This window comes from Hoplias malabaricus, chromosome 8 (assembly GCF_029633855.1).
Source record: "Hoplias malabaricus isolate fHopMal1 chromosome 8, fHopMal1.hap1, whole genome shotgun sequence".
Taxonomy (NCBI): Eukaryota; Metazoa; Chordata; class Actinopteri; order Characiformes; family Erythrinidae; genus Hoplias; species Hoplias malabaricus.
Genome location: NC_089807.1, coordinates 16,458,658 through 16,473,062, shown reverse-complemented (window position 1 = coordinate 16,473,062; position 14,405 = coordinate 16,458,658). Strand labels below are relative to the sequence as shown.

At 36.3% G+C, this 14,405-nt stretch overlaps 1 protein-coding gene across 8 annotated transcripts in view; it reads right to left on the bottom strand.

Moving 5' to 3' along the window:
* Nucleotides 1-347: 347 nt before the first annotated feature.
* klc1a (kinesin light chain 1a) overlaps nt 348-14,405 on the bottom strand; it is a 33,341-nt gene continuing 19,283 nt past the window's right edge. Inside the window, exons 11-18 of one of the 8 annotated variants that reach the window (XM_066679761.1) lie at nt 13,877-13,929; nt 13,288-13,355; nt 12,958-13,066; nt 9,818-9,979; nt 4,394-4,524; nt 2,179-2,248; nt 1,120-1,221; nt 360-431 (exon numbers count right to left, since the gene is read on the bottom strand). In XM_066679761.1, coding sequence (XP_066535858.1) covers nt 1,156-1,221; nt 2,179-2,248; nt 4,394-4,524; nt 9,818-9,979; nt 12,958-13,066; nt 13,288-13,355; nt 13,877-13,929 — 659 coding nt within the window. In that variant the 3' untranslated portion in view covers nt 360-431; nt 1,120-1,155. The other 7 variants (XM_066679760.1, XM_066679762.1, XM_066679763.1 and 4 more) reach the window with 7 other exon arrangements.

Below are 14,405 nucleotides of genomic sequence, written 5' to 3'. Positions count from 1 at the left end.
CAAGGCACTCTCGAAGTATGCTGTTTGCAATCTGCTGTTTGAATTTTTAGTATATAATTTTTCCTTACAGTGCATATGTATTTAGTGTAACAGTATTTCTAACTCCATGTGGATTAATGTATGTGAGTTGATGTGAAGAGACAATTAAGTATTGCCAAAATAAAATTAAAATCTGACATATTTTGAGAAGCTCCAAGTCACACAATCAGATGAGTTCAGCTGAACCAGTCCATCATCAACTCAATCATATCAAACTGATACAACTTTACATTTAAAAAATGTAACAGATAACTCTGAGGTAAGAAAAAAAAAAAAGAAATTTACTGGTGTATCAGATAAAGTCCACATTCTTCTCACTGGTACTAAACCATTTAAGGCTTCTTATGTTGATGGCTTCTAAACACCACCACTCCTCAAGTCAAAATCTAAAACTTAATGCAAGAAATGCAATGTAAACAGAGACCTCCATAAAATAGGCGTGGTTCACAACATTTGAAGGAAATAAATTAGTTGAGAGTTAGCGCTTTACAGGGACAACATTTTCTTAATAAAGTTGGACTTCTAATCTCACAGAAAATATTTAAATATTTGGGTTGTCACAGGCATTATTTTACATAAACACATTGGAAAAACTCTAAACAAACCAAAACGAGAAATAGCAAGTGATACTATTTCCACACCTATACAAATCACACGGTCACAAGTTACCATTATAGTCCACAGGGCTGAGATTTAAAAGTAATAAAAGAACAAATAGAAATCTGAGGGGGAAAAAAGCAGGACCAGTAACATCACTGGTGTCAAAGGTGCAGCAAACCTTTCAACCCCCAACCTGAGTGTGAAATGTGCTCTGAAAAAAATCTGTATTCTCAGTTTAAATTCAAATTCAGAAGTCAAAGTTCTCCAATTGTTAGTCGGACTTTTGCACGCAGTTTTACGGCTTGCTCTGGTTAGTTTGGGAGTGAGCTGAGAATGTGATTGTTAGTTGCACATATCTGACTGCTGAACTTGTAACATTTGTATAATATTTCTGCACATAAAAAGGTAAGAACTGGTTAAGGGTCTACTTCCCCATCCAAAGAAAATGTTTGGGGTTGAGAAAGAAGATAGTTCAATGACCTGTTCCCTCTCCATCAGGATGTCCCAAGCAGACCTTCAATGCGCCAGGTCAGTGTGACTGGCACTCAGGTCCCGACTCTTCCTTAGACGATTATTTCGTTCCTGTCCATGAAGAATAGGAGAAAAGAGAATAGAGAAAGTTTAAACAGGTAAAATCTGAAGTGGAAAGTCCATTAATTGCTTTTTTCCTATTCTGTCAAATTCACATTTAAATTTCTTTGCAAGTATGGGTTCCAAGAACCCAAATATTTGTTTGAAAGATTCATATTTTTAGCTCCGTTTACAGCTTCAGGTTGATCATAAACCTAGGCAATGGTTCAATGATTTCAGTAACAGCAAACTGAGACACCAGCAGTGACAACATACACATGCACTCAAGTCTAATTAGACTAAATAAGAATTATAAATGAAAGGCTCTAAGAAGGAAATGATGCATGGACATATTTACAGCAGATCACTTTCTGCCCTGTGTTAATTGACACATCAAATTTATTCATTTATTTTATTATATCATTTATTTGCTAGGAAAATGTATTTTTTTAATTTATTTTAATGATTTGACCTTGAGAAAAGGGTTACCAGGTCCTCTTTTAAGAAAAAACAATATATTTTAAGCAAAACTGGCTCATTAACATGCTGCCTTCTTCTTTTATCTCTTAAAAGCAGTGCTTTATTTGAACCACATCCCACAAGAATAAGACCAGGCATCTCTCATGTGTGGAGCAAATGTATTGTGGAGCATGTGTGGATCTCACCCCCACCCCCTGCGGAATTTAGTCTGCAGTCTCACATCTTCAAGTTATTTGGGGTTATGGTGGAGATTAGTGAACACCACAGGGCAAGACCAGTTAGTCTGTGACTGTGCTGCCATATACACCAAAACTGGTTAATCAATCAATGGACGAAGTTACTAAACACGTGGGTAGTGTGTTTGAGTGCTGGCCTAGTGAGGGGGCACTGAGAAAGATTTTATGGATAATTACAGATTAAGAGAAGTAAAAATTTGGAGAGAGAGAGAGACGGAGAGAGACAGAGAGAGAGAGATGCACGCTTTCTTACTTTGTAGAGTTCTCCCACAGGTTTGTCCGGGTTGTTGAGAACCCCCAGTGAGCTGGCCCTCTTCATGCTGCTTCCGAGAGAGCCACATGCAAGTACATGTCAGTCAGGTCAAACGGCAAGTGTGAGGGGTGTGTGGAGAGTGATGTCTGTGGTGTACAATTCTGTTTGTTAAACACTGTGGTGTTAATTACTGTCACACATGTTAGTGTCACCTCAAAGGGGCACCTTCTACTCACACTGGGCATTATGAAAATCATGCAGTTAAAAAGTGATATATGAAGAAATTTTTTATCTGAAGTTCATGTTGTGCGTTAGTCATCGTTTTGTTATATGATTCTCCAAACTGGACAACCCCTCTTCCCCATCAATGATGACAGTCACCTCTAATCACCACATTAGCATTCTTCTGTGCAGTAGACCATCTGACCTATACCCTAACTGCTGTAAGAGAGTAGCCACTGTTACACTGGCTTTCATAACGAGATAATCACAAGAACAGAAACAGAGACCATTGCCTGAATGGGAGACTAAATGACAGACAGAGGAGAAATGGAAAAGAGAAGGAGACAAAAAGAGGAGTTCAAGAGTAACAAAAAGTAAAAAAACAAAATGATAGGAGAGGAAATATATGAGGAATGATGTGATGTAACAAGAACTGACAGGAGTGAAAGAGAAGAGGAGAATAAAGAAACAGTTCAAGCAGAAAACATTGAACTCAGCACAAGAAGGTCTGTGAGAAAATGGAGTTAGCAGGCATGCTGTACACAGCAACTTTGCATCGAAATTTTATTCAAGTAAACTGTATAACAGCAGAAAGACAAATAAAATACTCACACAGAGGAAGCCCATGCAGACAAAATACAGTCAGTAAAAGTTTCAGCAAAAAGGCAATAATAAAAGGCATTAAATATTTAATAAAAAATAAAATATCAACACATTTAATTGAAAATAAAAAGACAGAAAATAAATTAAAGCAGAAAATTAAAGAACATTAAAAAAAATGTTGAAACAGGCCATGCCAAAAATAAACATAAAATCATAAAAAATGTTTTTCCTAGGTAACCACACAGAGTAACATTTAATCTGCACACACCAATAACTAATATTATATAAGTGGAGGCTGTATGGTGACCTAGCAAAAAAAGTTGCTGGTTCCTTTAAAGAGTTCAATAAATATTAAAACATCAGTATGGTGCAGGATGAAAGGCTGACAACAGTATCAAGTGACATTTGGCAAAATTGTTTTACAACTTCTATTAGTGAATGAAATCACATTCACACAAAACATGTTGCCTGGTCTATAACACAGTGCATCATCAAGGCTTTAAAAACATATTGTCTGCATACATCATTGCTCTGCAGATCTGTAAATGTGCAAATTAAGGTTTAATTAATCAAGCCCTTCATCCTTTATAAGAATTTAGTAGACCGACAGACAGAGACAGACAGAAAACAGGTAGCAGACAGACTGCATACACTTTACATTTGTATGTATTTTAAAGTGTACATTTTTTGTTTGCTTCTCTTTTGAACAGTTTTGTAATGTCTATAAAGGATTCTTTGTGCACTGCTCCTTCTTTAACAATAAACAGAGACTACAGTATAAAGCCTGCTCTATTGGGCATACATTTCCCCTTTAAAAGTGAGTAAGAAAGTGAGTTATTTTTAAAAATGGTTTCCAATGTTTAGAGTCAAACAGATAATTCAGGTCCTCAGAGGCACTTGTTCTTCATTCCTTGCCCACTTTATTCATATTCATTCCAAAGTCTCTCTGAAATGACATTCTTCAGTAAAAACACAACTCTCCTCACAGAACTGTACTCCCAGAACACAGCTTTCAAAACCGTTATTTTATGTACCTTATTTTTTATTGCTTTCATTTTCTTAATCTACATTCCTTTTCTCTATCTTAAAACACTGTACTACTGCAATTACCTTCCCCTATCCACGTCCCTTTGACTTTGTTCACCACATATTTACATTCCTTTCTTATTTACAGTCAAGTATGAAATTGCACGACAGTTCCCAAATTCCATCCTGCTTACTGTTCCACCTTATCTTTGTGATTTAATCTTGAGTGGGATTTTTCACCAAAATGCACCGGCCCTGTCAGTGTTTGGTGAGTTTGGAGGCATCCTACCAGAGGTCTGGTCCACAGCTGGATTGTTTGGGTGTCAGGAAGGGAATAGTCTATGAGGGAAATGGTGATAGTTACCCAGGGTTCTTTGGTTCATTTTCACGTGAGCTGCCTCCTTTGAGTTTGCGGACAAGTTTCTCACTGCTTCGGCGGATTGACGCCCGGAGTTTACTGAAGGAACCGCTGCGCTTCAATGAGCCTGAGCCATCCTGCAGACACAGACGCTTCCGTGTTACACACAATCACATTTACAGACGGGGGGGGTGGGGGGGACATGCAAGCACACTCCCAAACACACAACCATGTTAAAACTCACTACTAGAGCAATGCACTCTCTTGCATCAGTTCATCAACCTCACAAAGTGTGGTAAAATTCTAATCATTGGGCAACATTTAGTTAATAGAAAATTTGTTAAGATTTTTATTCTGTGTTTTATTCAGTAAACACATTAGAATGCTACTGATTTAGCATGATTGTTTTGAATTTATTTATAACGATAATTTGCGTATTTTCATTAGAGGTTGCAGGTTTTGCTATATTCACAAGAAGGTATAAATTACATCTGTTTGCAGAAAGGCAGATGTATTTATATTTTAGTCCTCAAGCTACCAACCAGACAGCAGAAAATCCAAATTCACAATATTACTATTTGAAACTGTGATGGAGCAAGGATCTGATCATTAAAAAACGTAACATTATAAACGTTATTACATTTTTCTATCTTGCCTTTTATTGCCATACCAACATTTGCAGATGTTTGTGTGATAATTCTGTTCTTTGGTATTTGAAACAACTTGTCCTGTTTGTGTTACCCCTCTTGGCTCTGCTGCAGTCTCCTCTGCTGTGAGCAAAGAGCCCAGCTCATCCAAAGAGCAGAGTAAGGTGTGGAAATGCAGAGGAAAGGGCAAAATGTGTGGGGAAGAAAGGACAGGGTCAAGGAAGATGGAACACTTACACGGAATGAAAAATCTGGACCACCACCTCCAGAGTGACCACGGATTAGGAATAAAACATATGCAAAGTCAGCATGTAAGCCTTGTCATATTGCATACAAGTGGAGGAGTGGCACTCAAACCACACACACACACACAATCGACATGGAAATGAGAAAGAGAATGAGGAAACAGGCAGAGGCTGTGGTAAGCACAGAGTAAGTTTTATTAGATGTTAAGAAGACACAAGATGCAGCAACAACAGATAGCAGATTAGTAAGAGAAAGAAAGGAGCATCAGACTCCACAATCATGCCCTTATTCATTCCATCTCATTCTCTCCCTCCATCCAAATTCTTCTCCTGCTTTTCAACTATGTGATTTACAGAGTAGCCTCACATTAATGATCAGTATGAGATAACATGAAGAAACAATATTGGAACATAATAACATTATTATACATCAAGTTTACAAAGCAGCTCCAAGGTACAATCATGCCACTGTGTAGTGTTAAACAGTTACAAGGAGTTGTTTAGAGACTGGAGCTTGCAAGAGAGATATTTCAAATGACTCCTGACCAAAACTAAGCTGCACTACATGACTGAGACAGTGGCTGAACTCACCACTCTACAGGTGGATAAAAATGTGTTAAACAATTTTGCAGTTATATAATAGATGTTAATTTTATCGTCAATAGTTTACAGCAGTGCTTTAAACAGTACTCAGCTGTGAATTTCGAAAGATGACAATTCTCAAAGGTCACATGTCTTCATCTTCAACATTTTTACAGAATCAATGATCACTGCTATAACATGGATGAAGAAGCAATTTCTGGTTTTGAGTCATGTAGCAACTGAGCTGATCATAAAAAAATATTGCTGAATATGGGTGTTAGTGATCCTTTTTTACTTATAGAAAAGAAATCATGGACTGTCAATATCTACCAATATTATCATCTAAGTGTCATATCCAAAGGGCTCTAGTCCTTAACTTATATTAGACATCACAGGCCAAGATTTTAGAACTTTTAATATATATATATATATATCATTATTAAAAAAAAAACCCTAATGACAAAAACATTACGGGAGAGGAGGACAGGAGAGGAGGCGAGGGAGAGAGATAGAGAGAGAGAAAAAGAGAGAGAGAGATACACAAGGGTAAAATGCGGGGGACCTGAGAGACACAAACTTTACACTAAAGGTGACTTAGACAAAGCTGTACAAGTCAGTTAGTGACAGAAAAGTGAATGTGACAGATTGAATCTCAGATTAACAGACAGACACAGACAGATAAGAAAAGGTTCCTCTGGTGACAGAATTAAATATATAAATATAATTATACAATTATCCACTGCTCTGAGACAATAGTCAACTCTAGCAAAGAGGAAAACCAGGACTGGCCCACATTAGCCTTGCTTCAGCCCATTTGAGCCTGGTTTGGCCTGCTTGTGCCCAAAGGAGGAGGAGCAGGAGGAGGAAGAAAGGAACCAGTTGGAGAGAGCAGACGGAAAACGGCAAAGCTGGAGAGGGAGGCGAGGGAGCATCCATCATGCAGAAGATAAGTTCTACAACCACAACAAGGCATCTGGAGTTACACGTTACACCTGCCAACCACACAAAAGAGAGGGAGGGACAGAGAGAGAATAAAAGAGGAAGCAGAGTGAGTGGAGAAAGGGAAGAGTAAGCATGTGTGTGTGAGAAAGAGAGAGAGTGAGAGAGAGAGAGACAAAGGGAGAGAAAGAGGAGTTTCACAGCAGAAGAAACAAAAAGATATCCCATTAGTAAGAAGACCTAGTAATGAAAGAGAGAGAGAGAGAGAGAGAGAGAGAGAGAGAGAGAGAATGAGTGAACACAAACACAGTACAAGAGGGAAGAGGATGGGTGACCTGAACTCAGATCAAAATTAGCACCAGACGCAACAGTTTACCCAGCTCTGAAAGTCACCTGCAGAGAGCAGCTGTACAGCAACAGTGCCATACAGTGCTATTTTTTCTTACAACTTAAAAAAAAAAATGAACAAACTGCAATTAAACTGAGACCTTTGAAACTGCAAATTGATCTTAAACTGAGATCAAAGAAAACAAAAGTGCTTATCCAGAACTTTTGCTGTAATCAACTTAAAATGTACTTAACTGAAAATAATTCAGTTACATTAACAATAAGAAAAAACAAATAAACCAACAAGCTCTATGAACATCAAGGAAATATATAGCTTTAAACTTTTGCGACACCACACGAAATTAGAAACAAAAAATGTTCTTCATTTCTGAGTGTAACAAACAATCTAATGTCAAACTAAGTGATCCATCATCCATAGCTATCATAATATCATAAAAACATATCTTTTGGAAAAAAGCCTTAAAATTCCACACAAAACAGGGCTGGCTAATCTCTACAGAAAAAAATCTTTAAACTTGACCAGACAGAAGGGCACTTGAAGCCAACAAATAAGTCATAACAAAATCCATAACTCCACCTGCTGAGAAACTACAGGCAGATGGTTGAGTGAACATGAAAAGCAAAGAAAGAAAACAAACAAGACTTAGATGAAAAAGTGAAAAGATGAATAGGTGAACTGTAGAAACAGAAAGGCCATTTACAGGAACATTTTTAGTTTTGTATCCAACACAAAACCCACAAACATGCAGATACACACACACAACATCAGCATGCAAAAAAAAGCACAGATGAAAAACGAGAGGAGTACAGAACACAAAGCCCAAGCCAACACACTGTATGTAAGCCCAACATGTAGGTGTGTGTGTGTGTGTGTGTGTGTGTGTGTGTGTGTGTATGCATGACAGAGACTGTTTACTGCCTATATAATAGCTACTAAGAATGTCCAATGTGTGCCACATACATGCATGTATATGTCTGGCTGACTTACTTAGTTTTGGTAGTACATAATACAACACTGTGCCTCTGTATTCATGTATGATAATGAGAGAATGAGGGAGATAGCACAGTTATAAGAGAAAGAATCTGCCAAATATAGTGCTGCTTAAGTGAAACAGAAAGAAAGAGAGACAGAGAGAAAAAAAATAGGAGCAAGTGAATGAGGGTGTATGAGGACACCATGTAACCAGCCTGATGGATGTGACTAGAGACTCCCCCTAGTCTGCGCTGATAGCAGGCTCTTGTGGAGGAGAATGCTGATTGGTTGTCTTGCTGCTAGGGCTACTGTTGCTATGGGAGCAGGAGAGTTCTGATCCAGAATTGAAGAGAGACTACAGCAGAGGCGTGAGGGTCAAAACAGCAACTAAGGAACTGAAACCTATGAAAGAGCTTGATCAGATTCTTTCAAGAAAAGTGTTAGTCGAAAGTGTGGTGTTTTGCTGTTTCAGGCTAAATTCCTAAATGCAATTGTAAACATTTGACCAACTGATTGCCGCTTCTTGACATTTCTTGCTTTGCAATTTTCTTTTTCAGTGATGTTAGATCAAAGCTTGTGATTAGGCTACAGGATTTCACACATTTAAGAAGCATTTTCAATGTACATTTACTCCACTGATTAAAAAAATAAACTTAAATATTCAAAAAATACAACTGCAACATATTCTTGTTTAAAGAATATGGTTGGAGTAAAATAGGTGTAGCTCCTGACATGTTATTTCAGTACAATATTTGTACTTATTCTAATTTGTGTACTAGACGTAATAGGAGAAAATGGAATGAATGCTGTTTAATGATGTAATAGGTCTATGTCAAAGACATTTTTACAGTAATGTATATTATGTGCTTCCAAGGCAAATAGCTCCATGTGTTGAAAGAAGAATTTTTTAAAAGGAAAAGTCACTAAGATTAATTTGCGGTTAAACCTTAGCACAGTATGCAAGCAGATAATATTAGAGCAATGTTACCAGTAACAATCAATAAATCAGACACAATCAGCATTAAAATCATATCACTCTCAGATTCTCTAATTTCATTAGCATATGCTTCATTTTTAACCTGTCCAATACTGCAACAATTAATGAGCGAGGAATCTGTCATAGGTTTGTGACATATTGAATACATGCAGAGTTTTAATTTCAGTAATTTCCGTTCCACATTGAAGACTCCTGCATCAAGTATATATCCCTGTCACTCCACAATGAATTGATGAAGCACACAAGGGTATTTACTTATTCATCAACTAAAATCTAAATGATAGTCAGTTCTGGAAATGAATAATGCAACAGCAGTGTCTCATGTGAGAATCATTTTTCTCACTGGACAAGGTAGCAACATGTGAAAATTTAATTTCCTCTAATTAGATAAGAGAGCATGAGAATAGATTCTCATTTCAAAACTGTAGTCTAGAGGTCTACTAACATGAAGTCTTCATACATGTTAATTAATTAGGCATGTTTTATTAAACAGAATGCAGTATTAAGCTTGAGTGTCTAAAGGCAACAGAAATATAATTTTCCAAAATCTATAAAGCAGTCAAAGCACTTTTTTTTCTCCAAAGAAAAAAAATGTCACCCTCTATTTAACTCTTAATTAAAACCTGAACCCGTATGGTGCTTTGTAGCCCCTGAAAAGTATTTGTACATGAATGGCTGGGCAATGTGTGCTGCACTTACCCCATTCCACTCCACGCTCATACTCACTTCCTCTCCTCCATCAGGACCACTCTCGTACTTCACGATATCAGAAGTCAAGCTCTCTCGGCTGCGCTGTTTTTCACGAGCCTCTGGATCCCCCAGCACCTCTGCCACACGTTGCTTATGGGCTGTGTCCAGACCCTGAAAAAGGTGCGAAAGAAGAGTACTCTTATAACCCAAGGTGGTAAACACAAGTAAACAAAGAAAGAATAAACCAATGTGATTGTAAACCAATGAATGGCAAATGAGACGTACGATTTTTTATTTATTTATTTTTTTTGCCCAAACACTACTTGGCCAATAGCTTGCAGGCACCTCTTCCAATCAGCCACATCTATCTCGACCACATCTATTGCTAACAGGTTATCACATCCATGCAATCTCTATAAACAAAAACTGGAAATGGTAATTACCAAAGCTCCTCAAGTGATTTTCAGTGTATCACCATCATAGATGCCTTTCCAGCAAGCCAGATCCCCACATCCTGCCCTCCAGGGCTGCCGTGTTTAAATTTGGTGCTGTTAACTTATTTCAAGTAAAGGGATATCTTAATGTTACAGCACACAATGGCATTCTAAACATCTCTTCAACACTCTGAAGAGGACACTTTGCTGTATCAATCCATCATGCCAAAAGAGCTCCATAAAGAAAAGATTTACTGAGTTTGAAATTTGAAAAGCTTGACTTGTCTGGAACAAAATGGAGCATAGACTGTCTGTGAGCCAAGCATTATTGCCAAATGCCAAGCCTGACCTTCCTAATGTTCTTGAAGTTAAAAGAAGCAAATCCTCAATTAACTATTTTAACAGAGGAACAAAACAGAGACTAAAAAGCCAGAACAGCAGCACAAGAGCTAGATGTCACTATTTCAAGTCTTAAATCAAACCAACCAAATGTATTGATAAAATGTATTCCCAAAAAGGATGAGGAGCACAAATGTTGTTATTTTTAAGTGACCAGTCCAATTTAGTCACAGAACTAATAAGAACAGTAGAGTACACTATGTTCTCAAGGTATAAGTTAAATGTTCAGAAAACCCAAGTTTTGACATTTAATTACAGTCTTCCAACACATCAGAGACAAAAATACAACTTCAGTTGGGGCAATGAGTTATTAAAATATTTAGGTATTAACTTACATAAAGATCTTTCTAAATTTTCAGAGGTAAATTTTGGACCTCTTCTTGTAAATATTAAAACAGATATTCCATTTCTTCGTTTGAATGACAGGGTCAAAGCCTTAAAGGTGAATGTACTGCCATGTTTTCTCTATCTGTTTCAAGCACTCCCTATTAAATTTCCCCCGGATACTTTTTCTGAATGGGATAAGATTATTTACGGGTTTATATGGCAGGGACTCTAAATCTCTCTTGCAATCCGGATTATCAAGCAAAATAAAAGGATATGGAAGCATTATTGATAAAGGACACTCCGATACAGGCATTATTAGAAAATAGTGACCTAGTTAAAAATATTGACATTTCAGATAATTATTGGATAGAAACCCAATTAAGAATCTGGATTAAACTAATAAGATGAGCTAATTTGAGCGAAATGTTAAAAGTAATTAAATTGTGCGCTTATGACTACTGACTAGTTTATGACTTATGACTAGTTTATTGAGTTCACACCCAATAAACTAGATAATAGGTTTTAAATCTGGATGACTAAAGTTCAGACAACATACTGCAGTATTATGAAAAAAGGCAAGTTGAGAGACTTTCAGTCACTTAAAAAAAAATATACAAGCTTGAAAAGCAAGAATTTTACTGTTGTCTTCAGCTACAGCATTACTTTGGGAAAACAATTCAACAGTGTTAAATATGAAATAACAACTTTGTTTATTGAAACCTATCAATTCTGTGTGTCCCACAAAGAAATTATATCTAAAATGTATAAGGGCTTAATGGTAAATAAAAGAAATTTGCCATATGCTTAACAAAAATGGGAAAACAAGAGTAGTCTAAACATTTCAAATGAGGTATGGTTTAAGATATGTAAATTTCAATGGAAAATACCAATTCACACAGCTGGAGGGAATTTGGGTGAAAATCTGTAACTAGATTTTTTATTACACCAAAGCAAAATAACTGAACAAAACCAAAGACGTTGGAGACTATGTGGAGTTCGAGATGCTGATCATGGGCATATATTTTGGGAGTGTTTGAAACTAAAACATTTTTGGACAGAACTGCATAAAACACTTGAAAAGATATTTAATTTAGAATTTCCAATGGGTTTTGATACATTGTTTTTTTGGGGACATAAGTCAGGCATAACAGGTTTGTATAAATATTTGTGGGGCATTTTTATCGCAAGTAAGAAAGTCATAAGGAAATGGCCGACTCCTGATCCTCGTTTTAATAACTGGACAAATCTGATTAATGAGATATATGAAGTGGTAAAAAATTACTTTCTCTGTCAGATTGAAAATGCTTACATTTGTAAAATTATGGTCAAAGTGGATTAACTATATTAAGATTATAAGTCATATAAGACAAGATTATAAGATCATATGATTAAGTCATTTCACAGAGATACCGTATGAGTATTCTTCTTCTAAATCCCCTCACTCTCTCCCCAATTTTTCCCTGTCTTTTTTTTTCTTCACCCCCATTTTTAAGGCACTCTTCACTATCTCAATGTTAATAGTTGCTTGTCTTATTCTTCTTAAACAAGAGGTAGAAGATATAAAACATATGCAAAGCAATATAACTGAAATTAACCTGTGAAATTGAGTTATATCAATATACACCTCTGTATGTCTTCACTGGAAAAAAAATATAATAAAAGGAAAAATAAGAAAATCCATAAAGCTATGTCCTCATACCTAGTGAAAAGCCTTTAAAATTGTGAAGGCTTTTATATCCATAAAGTAGAACAATACCCTAGCAATGCTGTTGGGTTCAAAATATGCTCAGCAATGTGGTGGATGTCTATGTGGGGTACGTTATAAAAATTATCTAATAGCAAAGACGATATCCAGCTCAGTTAGAAATTATGTATTAAGAAACTCCCCCTGGCTTGATACCATGTCAGTTCAGTAAGAAATGGTTTTCAAGTATTAGTTGAGGTTGAACCATTTTTGTCCAAGTACTCAAATGATCCAGTAATGCAAACCTGTTTTCGGGAACGCATAGCAGCCTCCTCCAGGGTCTCAGCAGCCTCAAATTTGCCCTGCCTCCTGTAGAGAGCACCCAGGTTCTTCAGTGTGGTTGTTACTGTTGGGCTGCAATAGACAGAGATTAAACCAATTATGCTACTTAACATTTAAAGTGTTAAGTGATGTTTATTAAAAATATTGTACATCTTTAACATGTTTTGCCACACAGACTGTTTAATGTCGTATTAGATCTACATGTGACATCAGTAACTGATAGTAAATTAAAACTAGGTCAATGAATAATGTGTCTTTATGAGTAAGAACACTGGGTATACAGAAATTCTAACCTGTCAACTTTGCAAGCCTTGTACCAGCCACCATACTCTCCAAACGGAGATCCATCTTTCTGCTTGCCCTGAAACACCATCAATCAATCAATCAATCAATCAAATCCACCAACAAACATTATTTATATTATAACATAATATATAACATTATTATAACATATTTATAATCATGCTCTCCAGCCATAGATGTTAGACAATTCATTCATTAGATTTTCAGCAAACACTAGCAACAATTTTAACTTAAGGGGTCTACACCAAAATTCTTCAATTATATCAACTAGCCCAAGATAAACACATATAAAATATTTTTTTAATATCCATTATTTAAGGCTAAAATCATCCTATCAGTTAAAAACCTTTTTAGTAGCTTCTCAATTTCTTTGTACTTTTGTGGAACTTCTAAATAGCTTAAAAATTCTGCTGTATCTCCCGCACTAAAAAAACAATAGTTATACATTTACAAAGACTATATAAAGACTGCAGCTAATGGCTTTTACAGTAATTATTCCTTTCAAGAATGTTTTTGTCAAAGCAATTTGCTTGATTTGAATTCATATTCCTATGACATATAAACTTTCATTTTCTTCACCTTGCTTTGTTCTTCTCTCTCCTCAGCATGCATCCAGATGGGCTTATTCTCATCTGCACATTCAAATACAGGAAATAATAAAAAAAAATAATAAAAAACCCATTCCAGACCATACTCCCCTAAAGACCCGTGCTAAATGTCAGTATAATCAGTGAGTCCACTGGAATTAAAAACATGACCTTTAAGTTTAAACATGAGAGGCATGTTGTTAGACTTCCCTCGAGCTAAAATCAAGTTTTTACCTTTTTAACATGAAAACATGGTCTTTTATTTAATATACTGAATGATGAATCATCAGCAAAATGAGCAGTCAACAACAGATGCATTAAATGACATATGTATGTATGTATAACTAAACAAACAAAAAACTGTCATAAATATATTTGTCACAAAAAAGGACATACTTAAACAAATGCCTCAAAATAACTGTATTACATACCGACTGAGGAACTCACAACAGAGACCTGTAGGGATGTACAGCAGCGCAACGGCTGCACTGAAGAGGCTATAAATCTCTATCCATACTTTT